This window comes from Nyctereutes procyonoides, unplaced genomic scaffold (genome assembly GCF_905146905.1).
Source record: "Nyctereutes procyonoides isolate TBG_1078 unplaced genomic scaffold, NYPRO_anot_genome, whole genome shotgun sequence".
NCBI classification, from domain to species: domain Eukaryota; kingdom Metazoa; phylum Chordata; class Mammalia; order Carnivora; family Canidae; genus Nyctereutes; species Nyctereutes procyonoides.
This window is the reverse complement of record NW_026575019.1, coordinates 142817-163379: the sequence shown is the minus strand read 5'-3', so window position 1 is coordinate 163379 and position 20563 is coordinate 142817. Positions and strand designations below refer to the sequence as shown.

Sequence of the window (20563 nt, the reverse complement as noted above, 5' to 3'; positions counted from 1 at the left end):
GGGAAAGGAACTAAGGGGTGTGGAACGGGAGGTGGGCAGGGGGGGGTACTGGGTGACGGGCACTGAGGGGGGCACTTGATGGGATAAGCACTTGGTCTTATTCTATATGTCGGTGAATTGAACACCAATAAAAAATAAATTTATATAAAAAAAGAAAGCATGGGTAGAAATCCTCATATCAGATACATTACATTTTCTAATAAAGGATGGCGAATGACACTATATCATACTTAAAGGGTATATGCGACAAGAAGACATAACAATCATGAATACTGATGCCCCTAATGTGGGAGCTGCCATGTATATCAATCAATTAATAACCAACATAAAGAGATATTTACATAGTAATACATCAATAGTAAGAGACATCAACACCGCATTTGCAGCAAAAGACAGATCCTCTAAGCAGAACATCACCGAAGAAACAAAGGCCTTAAATAATATACTGGACCAGATGTATTTAACAGATATATACAGAACTTTCCATCCAAGCACAAGTGAATGCACATTCTTCTCAAGTGCCTATGGAACCATCTCCAGAATAGACCACATGCTGGGTCATAAATCAGGTCTCAACCAGTACCAAAAGACTGGGGTTGTCCCTTGCATATTTTCAGACTACAATGCTTTGAAACTAGAACTCAGTCACAAGAAGAAATTTGGAAGAAACTCAAACAGATGGAGCTAAAGAGCATCCTGATAAGGATGAATGGGTCAAATATAAAATTAGAGAAGAATTAAGAAGATTCATTCAAACTAAGAAAATGAAGGCACAACTGATAAAAATCTCTGGGATACAGCAAAGGTGGTCTGAAGAGGGAAATACATTGCAATACAAGCCTCCCTCAAAAAAACGGGGGCAGGTGGATCTCAAATACACAAGCTAACCTTGCACGTAAAGGAGCTGGAGAAGTAAAGCAAGTATAGACTAAACCAAGCAGAAGAAGAGAAATAATAAAGATTAGAGCAGAACTCAATGAAATAGAGACCAGAAGAACTGTAGAAAAGATCAACAAAATCATGAGCTGGTTCTTTGAAAGAATTAATAAGATAGAGAAACCCGTGGCCTGACTTATTTAAAAGAAAAGAGAAAACACACAAATTAATAATATCATGACTGAAAGTGGAGAGATCATAAACAATCCCAAATAAATAAAAATGATTTTTAAAACGCATTATGAGCAACTATACGCCAACAAATTAGGCAATCTGGAAGAAATGGATGTGTTACTGGAAACCTACAAATTACCAAAACTGAAACGGGAAGTAACAGAAAATCTGAGCAGATGAACAACCATCAAGGAAATGGAAGCAGCAATGAGAAATCTCCCAAGAAACTAGTCCAGAGAGAGATGGCTTCCCAGGGGAATTCTATCAAACATTTAAAGAAGAAATAATACCTATTCTACTAAAGTGTTTCAAAGGATGGAAATGGAAGAAAAACTTCCAAACTCTTTCTATGTGACCAGCATTACCCTGATCCCAAAACCAGACAAAAAGGTGAATTACAGACCAATATCCCTGATGAACATGGATGCAAAAGTTCTCACCAAGATACTAGCCAATAGGACCAACAGTACATTAAGAAGATTAATCATCACGAGCAAGGAGGATTTATCCCTGGGATGCCAGGCTGGTTCTACATTGATAAAACAATCACTGTAATAAATCACACCAAAAAAAAGAAACGACAAGAACCATATGATCCTCTCAAGAGATGCAGAGAAAGCATTTCACAAAATACAGCATCCTGATCAAAACCATTCCTGATCAAAACTCTTCAGAGTGTAGGTATAGAGGGAACATTCCTCAGCATCTTAAAAGCCATCCAGGAAAAGCCCACAGCAAAAATCATTCTCAATGGGGGAAAACCTGAGAGTCTTTCCCCTAAGATCAGGAACACGACAGGGATGTCCACTCTCACCTCTGCTATTCAACATAGTATTAGAAGTCCTAGCCTCAGCAATCAGGCAACAAAGAGAAATAAAAGGCATTCAAGTTGGCAAAGAAGAAGTCAAACTCCCTCTTCACAGATGACATGATACTGAATATAGAAAACCCAAGAGACTCCTCCCCAAGATTGCTACAACTCATACAGCCATTTGGCAGTGTGGCAGGATACAGAATCAATGCCCAGAAGTCAGTGGCATTTCTAGACACTAACAATGAGACTGAAGAAAGAGAAATTAAGGAGTCAATCCCATTTAGAATTGCACCCAAAAGCATAAGATACCTAGGAATAAACCTAACCAAAGAGGTAAAGGATCTATACCCTAAAAACTATAGAACACTTCTGAAAGAAATTGAGGAAGACACAAAGAGATGGGAAAATATTCCATGCTCATGGATTGGCAGAATTAATATTGTGAAAATGTCAATGTTACCCAGGGCAATTTACACGATTAATGCAATCCCTATCAAAATACCATGGACTTTCTTCAGAGAGTTAGAACAAACAATTTTAAGATTTGTGTGGAATCACAAAAGACCCCGAATAGCCAGGGGAATTTTAAAAAAGAAAACCATAGCTGGGGGCATCACAATGCCAAATTTCAGGTTGTACTACAAAGCTGTGGTCATCAAGACAGTGTGGTACTGGCACAGAAACAGACACATAGATCAATGGAACAGAATAGAGAACCCAGAAGTGGACCTTCAACTCTATGGTCAACTAATATTCGATAAAGGAGGAAAGACGATCCACTGGAAGAAAGACAGTCTCTTCAATAAGGGGTGCTGGGAAAATTGGACATCCACATGCAGAAGAATGAAACTAGACCACTCTCTTGCACCAGACACAAAGATAAACTCAAAATGGATGAAAGATCTAAATGAGAGACAAGATTCCATCAAAATCCTAGAGGAGAACACAGGCAACACCCTTTTTGAACTCAGTCACAGCAACTTCTTGCAAGATACATCCATTAAGGCAAGGGAAACAAAAGCAAAAATGAACTATTGGGACTTCATCAAGATAAAAAGCTCCTGCACATCAAAGAAAACTGTCAACAAAACTAAAAGACAACCTACAGAATGGGAGAAGATATTTGCAAATGACATATCAGATAAAGGGCTAGTTTCCAAAATCTATAAAGAACTTATTAAACTCAACAGCAAAGAAACAAACAATCCAATCATGAAATGGGCAAAAGACATGGACAGAAATCTCACAGAGGAAGACATAGACATGGCCAACATGCACATGAGAAAATACTCTGCATCACTTGCCATCAGGGAAATACAAATCAAAACCACAATGAGATACCACCACACACCAGTGAGAATGGGGAAAATTAACAAGGCAGGAAACAACAAATGTTGGAGAGGATGCGGAGAAAGGGGAACCCTCCTGCACTGTTGGTGGGAATGTGAACTGGTGCAGCCACTCTGGAAAACTGTGTGGAGGTTCCTCAAAGTGTTAAAAATAGACCTGCCCTACGACCCATCAATTGCACTGTTGGGGATTTACCCCAAAGATTCAGATGCAATGAAACGCCGGGACACCTGCATCCCGATGTTTCTAGCAGCCATGTCCACAATAGCCAAACTGTGGAAGGAGCCTCGGTGTCCATCGAAAGATGAATGGATAAAGAAGATGTGGTTCATGTATACAATGGAATATTACTCAGCCATTAGAAATGACAAATACCCACCATTTGCTTCAACGTGGATGGAACTGGAGGGTATTATGCTGAGTGAAGTAAGTCAATCGGAGAAGGACAAACATTATATGGTCTCATTCATTTGGGGAATATAAATAATAGCGAAAGGGAATAGAAGGGAAGGGAGAAGAAATGTGTGGGAAATATCAGAAAGGGAGACAGAACATAAAGACTCCTAACTCTGGGAAACGAACTAGGGGTGGTGGAAGGGGAGGAGGGCGGGGGGTGGGGGTGAATGGGTGACAGGCACTGAGTGGGGCACTTGACGGGATGAGCACTGGGTGTTATTCTGTATGCTGGCAAATTGAACACCAATAAAAAATAAATTTATTATAAAACAAAAGAAAGGATGAATACCCACCATTTGCTTTGATGTGGATGGAACTGGAGGGTATGATCCTGAATGAAGTAAGTCAATCAGAGAAGGACAATCATCATATGGTTTCACTCATAGCAGGGAATATAATAAATAGTGAGAGGGACTATAAGGGAAAGGAGGGAAACTGAGAGGCAAAAAATTACAGAGGTAGACAAACCATGAGAGTCTCTGAACTCTAGGAAAGAACCTGAGAGTTTTGGAGGGACGTTGATGGGGTAGTGTGGTAATGGGTGACAAGCATTAAGATAAGTACTGGGTGTAATAGTATATGTTGTCAAATTGAATTTAAACTAAAAATATTTTTTAAGTATGATCAAGAGAATTTTACATTTTTTAGCAAAAGCATTGCAGACCAGAAGATAATGGCATGATACATTCAAAATGCTGGAAGGGAAAACTTTGTAACCAGTAACAGTCTGCTTGGCAAGATTATCATTCAGAATAGGACAGATACAGTATTTCCCAGATGAATAAAAGTTAAAGGTGTCCATCACCATTACACCAACCTTACGAGAAATGTTAAAGAGGATGCTTTCAGTGGAAAGAAAAACCCATAACTAGAAGTAAGAAAATTATAAAAGGGAAATAGTCACAGATAAAACCAAACATTCAGTAAAGGAAGTAGATTAATCTCTTATAAAGACAGTATGGAGGTTAAAATCCAAAGCAGTAAAGTCAATTACATCTACAAACACCAGTCAAGAGATACACAAGAAAGAATAGAGATAAAATATGACATCCTATACATATCACATGCAAGCAGAGTGAAAATATAGTGCTTTTAGAATGTGTTCAAATTCAAGCAACCAAAAACTTAATATTAACTGCTATATACATAAAATGCTATATATGAATCACATGATAACCACAAATAAAAAACCTATAATAAATACACAAGAAATAAAGAGAAATTAATTCAAGCATAACACTAAAGAATGCCATCAAACCACAAGGGAAGAGAGCAAGAGGACAAGAAAGGAACTACAAAAACAACCAGAAAACAAAATGTTGTTAACCAGGTTAACAAAATGGAAGTAAATACATGCTAACCAATAACTACTTTCTTTTTTTAAGATTTTATTTATTTATTCATGAGAGGCACACAGAGAGAGAGGCAGAAATATAGACAGAGGGAGAAGCAGGCTCCTTGAGGGGAGCCCGATGTGGGACTAGATCCTGAGACTCCAGGATCATGCTCTGGGCCAAAGGCAGACGCTCTACCACTGAGGCACCCAGCGTCCCACCAATAACTACTTTAAATGTAAAAGGACTACACTCCAGTCAAAAGACATAGGTTGACTGAATGAATAAAACGAAATAGACCCATCTAATATGCTGCCTGCAAGAGAATCACTTCAGACCTAAGGATATCAACAGACAAAAAGTGAAAGGATGGAAAAACATATACCATGGAAATAGAAAAAGAAAAATAAAAGCCAGGGAAAGAATACTTATATCTGGCAAAATAAACTTTAAAGCGAAGTTATAACAACAGACAAAGAAAGACACTATATAATGATAAAGGGAGTAATCTAATTATAGGATACAATTATTGTCAATATCTATGCGCCCAACATAGGAATACCTAAAATGCAATGCCATTATTAACAGACATAGAGGGAGAAAATGACAGTGATACAATAATAATAGGGGATTTTAACACCCCAATTACATTAATGGATGGATCATCCACACAGAAATCAATGAGAAAACAGTGACTTTGAACAATACATTGGACCAGGCGGACCTAATGGATATATACAGAACATTCTATCCAGAAACAGCAGAATATACATTCTTTCAAATACATAGAAAACATTCTCTACAAGACAGGTTTCAATAAATTCAGGAAGTTTGAAGTTAGATGAAGCATCTGTTCTGACCACAACAGTATGAAACTAGAAATGAATTACAAGAAAAAATCTGGGAAGAACATCAATACATGGGGGTTAAACAACATTCTCCTAAACAACTAATGGGTCATCCATAAAATCAAAGAGGAAATTTTTAAAAACATGGAGACAAATGCAGATGGAAATACAACAACCCAAAATCTTTGGTATGCAGTAAAAGCTGTTCCAAGAGAAAGCTTACTGCCAATACACACTTACCTCAAGAAACAAGAAAAATCTCAAATAAACTGCCTAACCTAACACCTGAAAGAGCAAAAAAAGATGAACTAACAAAGCCAAAACTAGTAGAAATAAGGAAATAATAAAGATCAGCACATGAGTAAATTAAATAGAGACTAAAGAAACAATGGAAAGGATCATTGAAATCAGGAGCTGGTTCTTTGAAAGTATAAAGAAAATTGATAAACCATTAGCCAGACTTACCAAGAAATAAAGAGGAGTCAGATAAATAAAATCAGATATGAAAGAGAAGAAATAACAATTAACATCACAGAAGCACAAATAAAGATAAGAGAATTTTATGAAAATGTATATGCCAACAAGTTGGACAACCTATAAGAAATGGATAAATTCTTAGAAACATACTTCTCCAAAATTGAATCAGGAAGAAATAGAAAATATGAAAAGATCAATTAATGAAATTTTGTCAGTAATCAAAAAATTACCAATAAACAAAGCCCAGGTCCAGACACAGGTGAATTCTACCAAACATTTATTTATTTTTTTTTTAATTTTTTACTTATGATAGTCATACGGAGAGAGAGGGGTAGAGACACAGGCAGAGGGGGAAGCAGGCTCCATGCACCAGGAGCCTGACGTGGGATTCGATCCTGGGTCTCCAGGATCGTGCCCTGGGCCAAAGGCAGGCGCCAAACCACTGCACCACCCAGGGATCCCCTCTACCAAACATTTAAAGAAACATTAATACCTATTCTTCTCACACTATTACAAAACCTCCAGATTCATTCACTACCCTGATACCAAAACCAGAAAAATACACTACTAAAAGAGAGAGAGAGAGAGAGAGAGAGAGAGAGAGAGAGAAGCCTAGGCCAATATCACTGATGAACATAGATGAAAAAATTCTCAACAAAATATTCAACAATACATTAAATCATTCATCATGGTCAAGTAGGATTTATTCAGAGGTGCAAGAGTACTTCAATATTTGCAAACCCATCAATGTGATACATCACATTACTAAGAGAAAGGACAAAAACCATAGGATCATCTCAATACATGCAGAAAAATCACTTAACAAAATACAACATCCATTCATGATAAAAACTCCCAACAATATGGGTTTGTAGGGAACATACCTCAACATAATAAAAGCCTTATGTGAAAAACCCACAGATAACATCATATTCAATGGTGAAAAACTAAAAATTTTTCTTCTAAGGTCAGGAACAAGACAAGAATGTCCACTCTCACAACTTTTATTCAACATAGTTCTGGAAATCCTAGTTGTAGCATTCAGACAAAAAGGAAAAAAAAGGAATCCAAAGTGGTAAGGAAAAAGAAAAGGGGGAGGGAAACTACTTTCTGTATTACTACAGTAGTAGATACATGCGGTCATACACTGATCCAAACTCACACGATGTGCATAAGCAAGAGTGAATTCCAATGTAAACTGTGCACTTTGTGTGATTATGATGTGTCATCAACTCCTCAATTATAACGAATGTAGCACCCTGTTAGTGATGTTGATGACAGGGGAATCTATGCATGAGTGGGGAAAGAGTATGTAGAAATTCCCATACTTTCCTCCCCATCCTGCTGTGAATCTAAAACTGCTCCAAGACATCTAAATCTATTTGAGAAAAGAAGAAGAAGAAGAAGAAGAAGAAGAAGAAGAAGAAGAAGAAGAAGAAGAAAGAAAGAAAAGAAAAGCTAATGAATCATATGTGGGTTTAAGACTTGTTTTCAGAGCTATCTCTATCCACATTGTTTTTGAAGCTAAGGGGCACAGGAGTGGTCCCAGAGAGGGTACAAACATCAGTAAGAAAAGAAAACCAGCGGTGAAATCCCCATACCACAGGAAGAGAAGTCAGTGCAGGACCCAGAGAAACAGAAGCTGTAGAAATAGCAGGAAAGACTGAGTAATTCTCCAAAAACAAGAGGAAGGTGATGAGTAAATGAAAAGCAACAGATGTTAAGTAAAGACTGGGGAGGCTGTTCAAGTCAGAACCGGAACCACTGAGGGCCCTCTGAGAGTCTGTGCTCTGGGTCTCTCCACTTCTCTTTTTTCCCTGGAGTATTCCTTTTCCCCTGGCTCCTTCAGAGCTCACAATTCCCCTGCAGTTAGTACCTGATCCTAGGCCACTCGGGAGACATTTGCTGCCCACCTGGCCAAGAAAGCAGCCCTCACCATCAACTCCAGGTTTTATGATACCCCATAGATATATTACACATTGTTTGCCTGCTGTCTGGGGTGCACTGCCCCCTGTAAGCTGTGACTCTTGGTCTGCCTCACTCACTGCTACTGTCGACACCTACAGGCAAACCCCCAGAGTGCTCACAAGTAAAGGAGCCCAAGGACGCCTTTGAACAAACCAAGAGTTGCAGAAGCCAAATTGCTGAGGTTGAGTCATGCTGAGAGGATGTGGAGGTGTTGGATACAGTGTTCTTTGAGGACAGAGGCACAGTGACATGTGTGGGTGGGTTGATGGGACAGGTGGAAGGATAACACAGTGGTGTAACCACATGTGGCTTGTAAGGATGAATTAAGGGATTATTTCTCAGTGAAGACCCTCCCTGCTCTATTATGTCTTGGTGCTGACGTGGATTCGTATTCATATCAGTAATGGGAACAAAGACATTTACGGTTTGCTTGTTGTAGATAGATAACATTGTAGATAGATAACATTGACAGAACCACAATTCAAAAATGCCTAAACAATTCATCAAAAGAAAGGTAAGAGGACACCTAGCAGAGCGGAAAGTGAGGCCCATGCAGGTTGACGAAGCAGGACATGGAAGCCCCCTAGACAAACACATCATGAGGCAGTACACTGCACTGGGCTGTGTTTGCACATGCTCCACTGCCTCCGATCTGGGTGTCCTTGGGCAAATGTCTTATGCTCTCTGAGCCTCATTTTTTCCTATTGAAGTTGGAGACACTGATATCTACTTGGCATAATCTTTATGAGGCCACCTGAGATAACCCATATAAAGATCATGTTTAGGTACATGATTATCAGTTGTTATTTTTGTGTCGTAATGAGAAATATGTATAGTTTGCAGCTTAGTTTGCAGAAATATGTATATAAGCAGTTTCTGGCACAGGGCTTCTAACACCTTTGGAATGTCCAAAGTGGAGCAGTCTCTTTTGCAACTCAAAGGAGCCCCCTCTGAGCACACCTGAGTTTATACTAATGGGGTGACTGAAGGTGAGACCCATAGATGCCCTTAGGATGGGGCTGGTCACCAGAATGACCAAGTGATTAGCGAATTGGAACCTCCAGCCCCACCCACCAAACTCAAGGAAGGAGAAACGAGGAAGGCCAGAGATTAAACTCTGTAAACTCTCTGAATAATGAGATTCAGAGACCTTCTAGGTTGAAGAAAGCATCTGTGTGCTGGGAGTGTGGCCCACCACAACTACATGGGGACAGAGTCCCTGCGCTCCAGATCTCAGCCTATATGACTCTTCATCTGGCTGTTTATTTACATTCTTTATATTTTATAATAAATGTAAGTTGTGTTTCTCTGATTTCTGTGAGCTGTTCTAGCAAATTTTCAAACCTGAGACGGGATTGTGGAAGTCCCCAGTTCATAGCTGAGTCAGAGAGATGTGCAAGTGAACTGTGCCCACTACCTGCATTGGTATCTGACATTGCCAGCATGGGGAGCATATAGGACTAGGCTCTTGACCTGTGGGGTCTGTGCCAAGTCTGAGTATATAGTGTCAGATCTGAACTGACATGTGAGACACGCAGTTGGGTTCTGTAGAGATTTGGTTGTTAGTGTTAGAAAACATGCCAGAGGGGTGCTGGGGTGCTCAATCAGTGAAGCATCTGCCTTTGGCTTAGGTCATGATCCCAGGGTTCTGGGATGGAGCCCCATGGCTGGCACCTTGCTCATGCTCGCTCTCTCTGTCTCTCTCAAATAAATAGATAAATATTTTAAAAATAATGAAAGGAAGGAAGGAAGGAAGAAGGAAGGAAGGAAACACCCCAGAATTTCACATTATTATTTACTACAGAATTCCAATATGAAGTTGTGATGCAATGTGCCTGCCAGAAGCAAAAGGAAACCACAGGCCCCCTGTGACAACACAGTGCCCTGCCACAGGGGGTGAAAAAACCACCACATATCTTTAGGAGTATCAGGCTCAGGTCTCAGCAGTATACTTCTCAGAGGGACATGAACATAGCAGCCCTTCTTGGGACAGCATGACTACATAGGCGAAGGTGGGAAGCCGCATCCTTCTTGAGAATTCAGAGACGTCCAGGCAAGAGAAGAGAAGCCTAGAGTTCGAGTGTGGTCTCTGGGGAATTGAGATCAACATCTCTCAGCAGAGCCCTGGGGGGTGAAACAAGGACCAACCCCAGAAACCAAAGAAGGTGCTGCATAGACACAACTCTGTCCTCCTGCTGTGGCTTCACTGGGCAGCAATGACTGGTGTGCTTCGAAGTGTTCACACGTGAAGCCAGTAACTATCCGTGTGAGTGTCTGAGGAGCAAGTGGGGGCCTGGGCTCAACAACCCTTACAGTTTCCTTCAATTCTAAGAATCTCCAGTTCGGGGTCATAAATACCTTACAGTAGAAATTAGTATCTAGCACCTGCAACCACCTCACATACTGGCTCCTCCGTTCCCTACCCTCCATTCCATCTGACCAACTTTCACAGAGCAAACCCCATCATGTTTCCCATTACATCCCTAAGGAGGGGGTGTTTGCTTCTCCACTGAGACACCCACAATGACTTACCCCAGTCTCTGAAGTTTACATTGTGGGTGCTTTGCTTTTTCACATAGAACTCCAACTCCTGCATCTTCCAGGGCATTTTCCCCCAGGTAGAGTCTGGTCAGGGACTGGTTGGTGCTCAGCATGGATGCAAGGTCCTCACAACATGCTGGTGTGAGACAGCAACTGACCAACCTTCCACAGAGATGGCAGAGTGTCATTCACTTCTCTCATCTCACGCTGTGAATCGCGGAAGCGCTGGCTCTGACGCTGCCTCTAGTCCAGTCCGCACGTGGAAAGCACATCCAAACTACTCAAACTTTCTATTTCCTTTCCTTTGGCATAATACCAAGGAAACACCTTCCAGCCCATGCCCAATCTACATCTCTTCGAGGCCCTGCACTAATCCATATAGTGTAAAATATACATGGCATAACATTCACCATTGCAACCCAATTTAAGTGTACAGTTCACGAGCATTTAAGTGTCTTCTCTGTGTAACTGTGACCCCCATCCATCTCCAGAAGTTTTTCATCTTTTCCAAACTGGAAATCAGTGTCCACTAAACACTAACTCCCCATACCTCCCTCCCCCAGCCCCTGGGACCCACTATTCTACTACTTGTCTCTGTGAATTTGACTATTTTAGGTGCTTCCTGTGAGTGAAATTGTACATATCTACTCTTCTATGTATGGCTTATTTTAATTAGTTTAATGTCTTTCAGGTTCATCCACATTGCAGGATGTGTCCAAATTCCTGTTAAGGATGGATGCATGTCTGTACCACATTCCCTGACTCCCAACCGCAATTCCACCCACATTTATTCATCAATAGATATTTGAGGTATTTCCACTTTCTGGCTATTGTAAATAATGCTGTTGTTGACACAGATGTGCAAATACACATTTGGGTGCCTGATTTCACTCTCTTTATATGTACCCAGAAGTAAAATTGCTGGGTCATGTTTCTGAGGAACTGACATTCTATTTCCCACACTGGCCATACCCTTTACATTCCCATCAGCAATGCTTTATAGTTCCAATTTCTCCACATGCTCATCTATCCTTGTGGTTTGGTTTTGTTTTATAACAGTCCTCCTAATGGGTGTGAATCATCACTACCATTTTCAAGTGTTTTCTCTTCTTCAAAATTCAAGTCTCCCAGAAGCAGTAAATGAAAGGCTGCGTAAAATACCAGGTGTCTGTATTGTGTTAGCACCTCTCTTCTTGCTTAGCATGGAGACCAAGAACTTGTCATCAACTCCCAAAACTCTTCCAGAGCAATGCTTTACACTGGTTTTACTTTCTTAGCTAGACTGTAAATATCTTAAAAGCGAGCATGATTTGATTTTTTAAGTTCCTTCCCTAAGGCTTAGTATGTGGCTCTTCCCACAATAAACATAACTGACTGCATTATTGATCAACATCTGGAAATCTTCTGAACAGTGATGGCCATTCTCATGCGAAAACTGTAGCCCATCATGACTCATCGAAGCCACAGCTCACGCTTTGCGAAGGAAAATAGTTCAGACTCACCAAAGCTTGTTCAGATTGCAGAACAGATGCTTCAGCCCCACACAAAGAAGTCTAATTCCAAAGTCTCCCAGGGCGTTGTGGCTGAGATCCAATTCCTCCAGCTTCTGGTTGTTGCTCAGGACTGAGGAGATGTTGAAGCAGCACCGATAGGAAAGGCAGCACTGCCCCAACCTTCATGCCAAGCACAGAAGCAGAAGCATCAGAACACAGGCTGTTTCTCTGTCACTGCCTTCTGGTCTGTGCTTGTTTTCAGCACCAAACAGGGGCATTTGCATTCTCACATTACAAAAGGAAAATTTTAATCAGAACACCTGTATGCAGCCTGAGTTTTAGTGTGACTTTGGCTCCCAGGCTCAGTGAACTCTCTATGTAAATAATGGTCAGCTCTGCAATGTGTACATGGCATGTCCCTGTCTTATAAATGGAAAAGGTGGTGAACCTGTGTGTTCCACCTCATCATCACACATTCCTCACTGTGAAAATCCCTCAGGTGGATATAGGTCTCTCTAGGGTTTTACCCATCTACTTCTCTTTGTCAATCCTGTTCCCATTGTTCTGTTTAAAGATCAATTACCAGCCCCCCACCTACACTGAAACAGCAGGAATCTCTAGTTCTTGACTTGTTTTACAATGACACACACATACACACACACACACACACACCATTATCACCATCACCACCAATAACAACACTTTGTGTCCCTGTCAGAGGAGCAAGAACAACATTCTCCTTTCTAGGTGAATAATTCATCATCCTAGAGCCTGTTAAACAATCTTCCAGGGGTACCTGGGTGGCTCCATCAGTGAAGCTGGGTCACCATCCCAGGATCCTGGAATGGAGCCCGTGTTGGGCTCCCTGCTCAGTGGGAACCTGCTTCTCCCTCTCCCTCTGCCCCTCCCCCTGCTTGTGATCTCTCTCTCTCTCTCTCTCTCTCTCTGTCAAATAAATAAAAACATAAATAAATAAATAGATAGATAAATAAATAAATAAATAACAATCTTCCTTTCTGCTACTATCTTCACACCAACCAGAAGTAAATGCATAACTAAACCCCTGTTTACCTCCAAAATATCTCAGAATCACCCATGTCTCCCTCATTGTGTCTCCCTCTCTGGAATCACACAGGGGCACCCACCAGGGCAGTTGAGGAGACTGGTGTGGGATGGAGATAGAGAGGCAGGTAAAGAGCCAAAACCAGCCAGAGCCTTGAAGGTACGAAAAGGATTTGTAATTTATCCTGCATTATACCATTCCCTTACCTAAATGCCCTGGTGGGTGCCCTAGTGTGATTAGATGCTTAAATAAGACACAGAGGGAGAGTCAGAGTCACAGGCAGAGAAAGAAGCAGGCTCCCTCCAGAGAGCCCAATGCGGGACTTGATCTCAGGACCCCAGGATCACGACCTCAGCCAAAGGCAGATGCTCAACCACTGAGCCATCCAAGTACCCTTATACAAAATATTTTCATGAGGTCCAGCCCAAGTAGCCATTGTATATGACAAAACTCTCCAATTCTCATCTATGAGGATGGCCAGTGAGGAAATGGAAGATCATGAAGGTCATGCGCTTTTTGTTGTATCACCAACACAGGCCTTTCACTTCCCCTACCTTCTTCCCCATTTGAAACTTCCCAAACAACTGGCCTCTGATCCATTCTTCCTTCTCACTTGTTATGGACTGAACTGTGTCCACCTCTCCAAAAAAATCATATGTTGAAGTCTTAATCCCTAGGATTTCAGAATTGTGACTTTATTTGGAAATCAGGCTTTAAATGAGGTCATCAGGACAGGCCCCAGTTCAACACAACTGGTATCCTTGAGGAGAGCCAACATGAACACAGAGACCATGTGAAGACACAGGAAGAAGACCATCATCTACAAGTCTGTAAGAAAGGCCTCAGGAGAAACCAGCCCTGCTGACACCTTCATCTTGAACATCCAGCCACCAGGACTATGAAATAATGAATTTCTATTGTTTGAGCCTCTTGGTTTGTGGTACTTTGTTATATAGCAGCCCTAGAAGACTTTATTAAACCACTGATCTGGGGTCTTCCTCTTTCTGTCTCACTCATAAATACATGCAACAGGTGCGCACACACACACACACACACACACACACACACACACACAGGTTCTTACCACAATCTCCGAATATTACAGCCAGGATGCTGGAGCATTTCACATAACACATTTACCCCTTGGTCCCCCAGAGCATTGTCACTGAGATTCAGTTCAGTGAGGCTCAGTGAGTTACTGCTCAGGACTGAGAAGAGACCCTGCCAAAGGCTGACAGTGAACTGGCAATTCACCAACCTAGAAATTGTAAACAAGGAAGAAAAAAAAGAAAAATCAGTTCAGACAAAGACCTCCTGAGGATTAAGAGCTGACTCACAGAACCACAAATGGCCTACTGAGGAATAACAAAGGCCAGGGGTGGGAGGGGAGGGGGTGGCCTGGTAAGACTATCCTGCACACTCTATTATGGAAATAGCATGAGTCTGTGACTTGCTGCCTTTGCACACCCTCCGGAGCCTCCCCCAGGTGTCTTTCTCTTCCCTCTCTCATCAGTCAGCCGTCCTGCCCATGGCCTTGGTCACTCTAAGTGACCCAGAGACCAGTTCTCACACGGGGTGCATAATAGCATCAGCTATGCTGCCAAAAATCCCTAGGCCAGGTGACACCATGAGACTAATATCAGAATCTCTGAGATGGGACCACATACATCAATATTCTTAAGACTTGCAGTGGTTCCAATGTGCAGGTCTTGTTAAAATGCAGATTCTGACTTTGTGTGTCTAGAATTAGACATGCAGCTTTGCACTTCTAACAAGCATGGGATGGATGCCCAATGCTGCTGGTCTTTAGAAGGTTATGGAACACACAAAGCAAGCTCTTGCCCTCAGAGGAAGGTAACTATCATCTAATGAGATGTGTCAGGCTTTTCATCAGGAGTTTTAGTCTGAGTCTCTGCAAGCCTTCTTCACAGCTCTGTGTGATCTTGGTCAGGTTTCTCCTCAGCATAGTTTTTAGGGCCCTATAGAGCAGATATGCTTCCTTCCCTCACTTTCTCTTTCTCACCCTCTACAGCTACCCTAAACTATTTGCCATTATAGGGACACACCTGCTTCACCACCTCTGCCCTCTGAACCCACTATTCCCTCTGTTCAAGCCACCCTTTGCCCACACTTGGGTTTCTCATGCTCCGTCTCTCAGAGGCCAGCTGGTCAAGGGCTTCCCACCATGTGTTTCTGGTACATCCTATAGATGTTCTTGCCATAGTCCATCTCTCTCTACTGTCCATCGTTGTTTTCCAACTGTCTCCACAACTGAACCTTAAGTTGCTGTGAGCAGGGCCAGGTCTTAGCTAATGCTGAAGCCCTAGCAGGTGGTCCTTGATGACTGAATGATAAATAAAAAGGTTGTCCTGGTAGCAGTGCCAAGCATGAGAGAGGGAGTTGAAAAGTCATGATCCCTGGTGGAAGGACCAGTCCCCTTTCTCCTTAATTTTGTCCCATGTCAAGTGTTTTCTAGGCAGGTTAAACCCAAGTATTCACAGAGCATCCACCTTCCCACCATAGCTGTGGCAGTTCCCAAGCAGGGACTTCAGAGGTCAGGCAACTGAACTGTTTTGCTGTTCAGACACAGCAACTGGCTTCTGATCTCCTACAATATTGATGAACAGACCCTGAAGAGGGTGCTGTTGGTGACTTCCTGGTTATAAACATAATGTGGGACTTAAAATCACCCTCTCCTTCCCAGCTCTATTACCCTCAATTTTCCCTCATTATAACTTCCAATGAAACCATGTCCCTCCCCATAGTGTCCTACATAATCTGTTCCTCAGACACCAGACCCCACTGCCAAAATCCCCTTACCTTCTCCTGCACTCACCCATATCCTACCAAACCTTCAAGGCAGGCTCAAACCTCACTCCTCTGAGAAGCCTCCCTTCAGCACCCAGCACTAAAGGCCTTCTGTCTTCTGTGCTCGTGAGACAGTCACTGGGGTTGTTTTGCTCCTTGGGTATTAACTGAATACTAAGCACTAGAGCCCCAAGTAGATTACAAGCAATTTGAGTTTACAACATTTTTATTCAACTCTCTACCCCACAGAATACCTTGCACTGAGTTGGCATCCACCAATCATTTGCTTATTTTCTTCATTGCCTTTTTCCTCTCCCATTTGTCCACTTTCCTTTCCCCTACTAGTCAACCTCTGTCATTGAAGGTGTCTGGCAGCCACATTTTAAAGACAGTTGAGAAGCAGGGAGAGACAGCAAGTGCCCAGAGAAAGGTGGCTAGAAAATGGATACCAGCACTACTATTCTACACCTGCCGGAAGCCAAATCTCCTTACCGATAAGCATAGGTGGTATGAGGATCTAGGGGGACACAGTGATCCACATCACAGTGTTGCATTTCCTTCTCATTCTCCTCTTCCTCCTCCTCCTCTTCCTCCTTTGGGGAGTTATGAAGCAGCCTCAGGGAAAGTGATTCCACCCTGCAACAGTTCTCAATACAAAAGGAAGAAACCACATGGTCCATTCTGGTGGAAAGACTGATCTCAATTTTGGGAAAATGGCCCATGGCCTTTCGCACAAAATCCTCCTCTTGCATCTCATACAAACAGTAGAACAACTCCAGCTGGCTGGGCTGGATCTGCAGATTTTTGGCCTTGGCTTTCTCTTCAATCCATTTGAGCAGCTCCAGTCTGATTTGTTGAGAGATCTTGCAACTCAATTTTTTCTCCAAGTAGGAGGTTCTCTCCTGGTTTACAAGGCCAAAGAGGAAACGGACAACAAAAATCAGATACCCCTTTTCAAATTTGCCATAGTTTTCAAGAAGAACCTTCACATCTCGGTTGGGAAGCTTGGAACTACTCCATGGCAGGTTCCTCATCCTTCCCTGTTCCTCCTCTTCCAGAAGGTAGTACATGGCAGCAAAGAACTCCTGGAAAGTCATGTGGATGAAGCTGTAGAATTTCTCACAGTCCACTTCCTTTTGGAATAGGTTCATTCTCAAGAAAGCAGACACATCTGCCTTCTGAAGGCCGTGATTCCTAAGGTCACACTCATCAAACAGGATTTTCTGGTTCCAGATTCCATCTGCTGCCAACGAGCAGAGACCCCGGAGGCTGGCAGAGACTTGGTGCTTCTGGGTCTCTCTGTGGGATTGCAACAAACTGGAGAGGAAGAAGATATACACCGAAGTGGTAGTCTTGGATGTCTGGGCAAGATTCTTGCCACTGTCCATTTGCTGCTTCAACCCAGTGCACACAATCCAGCAGACCAAGGGGATAAAGCACATGGTAAAGAGGATCTCATTCTCCTGAATCAGCCTGAAAGCTTCTGTGGCTTGTTGCTCATCTGAGAAATACTTGAAGAAATATTCCTTTCTTTTGGCCTCTGAGAAACCCAGGATCTCCACATGACGGGGACGGTCCAGCAAATGCTGCAGTTTCTCCAGAGCCACAGGTCTTGTGGTGATGAGTAAAGAGGCCTCAGGAAGCAGCCTCTTCCTGATGAGGCTGCTCAGGAGAATGTCTCCCCGCTCCACCTTCTGCCAGTTTGTGCAGAGAGCCTCTGTATGCTCATCAAAGGCACCCTGCAGCTCATCGAAGCCATCCATAAGGAAGAGAATCCTGGAAGGCTTGCTCACAATCTTACATATGGGTGGGTATGGGTCAGGGCAGCAGCTGACAATCAGGTCCCCAAGGCTCCTCCGTGTCCCGAGGCTCACCTCCCGACAGTGGATATAAAACAAGTAGTCAAACCTGTCTTGGTAAATTTTGTCTGATGCCCAGTCCAACATGATCTTCCTGGCCAGTATAGTTTTCCCAATGCCTGCCGATCCCTGGAATACCACTGTGTGAACGGGCTCCAAGTGTTGGTCATCAGGCTCAAACAGCAATTCCACATTCAGGGAACTCATGGGGCTATCCAGCGTCTTGGCTGAAGTCCTGCCAATGGCCAGGAGCTCATGCTCCCTCTCCTGCTGGCTCTGGTGTTCCTTGACAAGACGCAGCCTAGTGTAGCGTTTGTTGAGGTTCACAGTCTCACCCAAACGGGCATTCCTGTCTTTAATACACTGGAATCTGCTCCTCACGTGCTTTTTGTACTTCTTGCAGTAATCTGGGGCAAAGACAGAAAGATAAACTTTGGGAGAACTCCAAGTACATATGAGCTATTGACAATGGTCTGTGGTCCACAGGGAATGATGACCAGAGTTAAGAAAAAGGAGGTGCAGACTCTCTTCACTGTGTCGGTATGGACGGTCCCAGAAAATCTAGGCCATCAAAATCTTCAACAAAATACACAGTTGAGCAGAAGAACAGCAAAGTACCAGAGGCCCTGTTACCTGCCAGAAAATCCTTTTTATTCAGTTGTATTCCTCTAGGTAGTCCACAGCCCATACCTTTTACAACCTGAGACACTTAATCACCTCCCCTTGGTTCTGGAACTGCAAGGAGCCATGTGAACACTGATTTTTTTCTTCAGCTAAAGTGGATTTCCTGAAATGGGCCTTTGCTCCCCAAGGAGCAGGAACATATAGAATGACCAAGCTTTCAAAAGTGGATTTCCAAACCCGATAGGAAGCACTAACCCCACTGTTTACCTTTCTTTTTTTTACAAATAGAGATTCTGGATAGGTACCCCAATAAACCCATCCACTCCTCTTCAAGGCTTTCTTCTCGGCATTCCAGATGTGAATTATCTGGGGGAAAAAAAAGGCAGGGAGGAGGGAGAAATACAAAGTTAAAAACCAGGACTCCTGACTAAGGTGATGTAATTGAGACTCAGTACTCAGCACATGGCACAGTGCAGTCACTTATCTCAGACATCTCCCAAACAAAAACATAGCTCAGGGTTGCAGATGATAGGGGTACAGTTGAACATCCAGTTCGTGGCACTCATGCACGCCTACTTTCAAAGCAATGGGTGTCACTCACCCACCTAGCATTGTGCCCCCACTGTATCCAGTCTCAGGATCTCTCCCAGGCCAATAAATCAATCAGCAAACACATGAGACAGGCAACGTTTCTCTTACCCTTGTTTGTCTTTGGCAAACTTCCCCTGGTGTCCTTGTTTTGAGGCCACTCCCACGCTAAATGTCTAAATACCCCCAAGGAGGCTATGAGACAACAGGATTGTCCTCCCTTGCCCCCAAATGCCTGAAATTAATCGTACCCACATTCTGGGTCTTCAAGACTGAGAATTATCAAGCTGGTTTGTCTAAAAGTGAATCCCTGACTTGAGATTCACCTAGGAAGCTTTAAAAAAAAAAAAATCCACTCCCAGTGATTATTTTTCATTCTATCTGAGGTAGGGACCTGCACCATTATATTTTGAAAGCTCCAACATGCATCTACATTTGACATTCATAGACCTAAACAGTCACGAAATTACACATCCCAAAGAGGCACTTCATTGGAGAAATACAGGCACAACAGAACAAGTGCTGAGCACCAGGGGAAATATTTGGGAGATAACTTTAGATGAGCATGATCCCAAGAGCAAAATAAAAGATTCCTGGCAGGTGTCTACTTATTCTGAATGCAAATGCTATTGGCAACTTGATCACAAAACAAAATCTGAACAGTAACTCAAACCAAAACCATGACTTCATTCATATCTGAAGCCTAACCCTACAACCTGGTCCTCCTCGGAAAAAGAACAAACAAAAAAACACACACACACACACACACAAAAAAAAAAAAAAAAAAGAAAAGAAAAGAAAAGAAAAGAAAAAAAAAACCACAGAAAAAGCTTCTAACCCCAGATACCATTTTTCTATCTCAGCCCAAGCCAAGGTAGCACATAGAGATGAAGAGCCAGGTTCTAGCCAAAGACACATCCAGCGTTGAATTCATGCCTTGGCTCTGATTGAAACAGAGCCTTGGGCAACCAGAACCTCTTTCAGGCTCACTTCGCTTTGTTGGTCAATCTCCAGAATTATCTCTTATTTGTAAAACTAAAACTCAACATCCATTAAACAACTCCCCAATCCCCACTGCCTACAGCTCCTGGCTACCACTTTCTGTCTTTACAAATTTATCTGCTCTAGTACCTCTTACAAATGCTGTCTTAAGGCATTTGTCTTTCTGTGACTAAAGTATTTCATTGAGTAATGAAATTGAAAGTTCTTTCGAAAGTGTCAGCCTCAAGG

At 42.5% G+C, this 20563-nt stretch overlaps 1 protein-coding gene across 1 annotated transcript in view; it reads right to left on the bottom strand.

Annotated features, from left to right (window-relative positions):
* The window catches only part of NLRP3 (NLR family pyrin domain containing 3), a 78036-nt gene that overhangs the window by 54966 nt on the left and 2507 nt on the right, over window positions 1-20563 (bottom strand). Inside the window, exons 3-7 of the mRNA XM_055343376.1 lie at window positions 19013-19111; window positions 16755-18528; window positions 14539-14712; window positions 12401-12571; window positions 10890-11060 (exon numbers count right to left, since the gene is read on the bottom strand). Coding sequence (XP_055199351.1) covers window positions 10890-11060; window positions 12401-12571; window positions 14539-14712; window positions 16755-18528; window positions 19013-19111 — 2389 coding nt within the window. The remainder of the gene's footprint in view (window positions 1-10889; window positions 11061-12400; window positions 12572-14538; window positions 14713-16754; window positions 18529-19012; window positions 19112-20563) is intronic.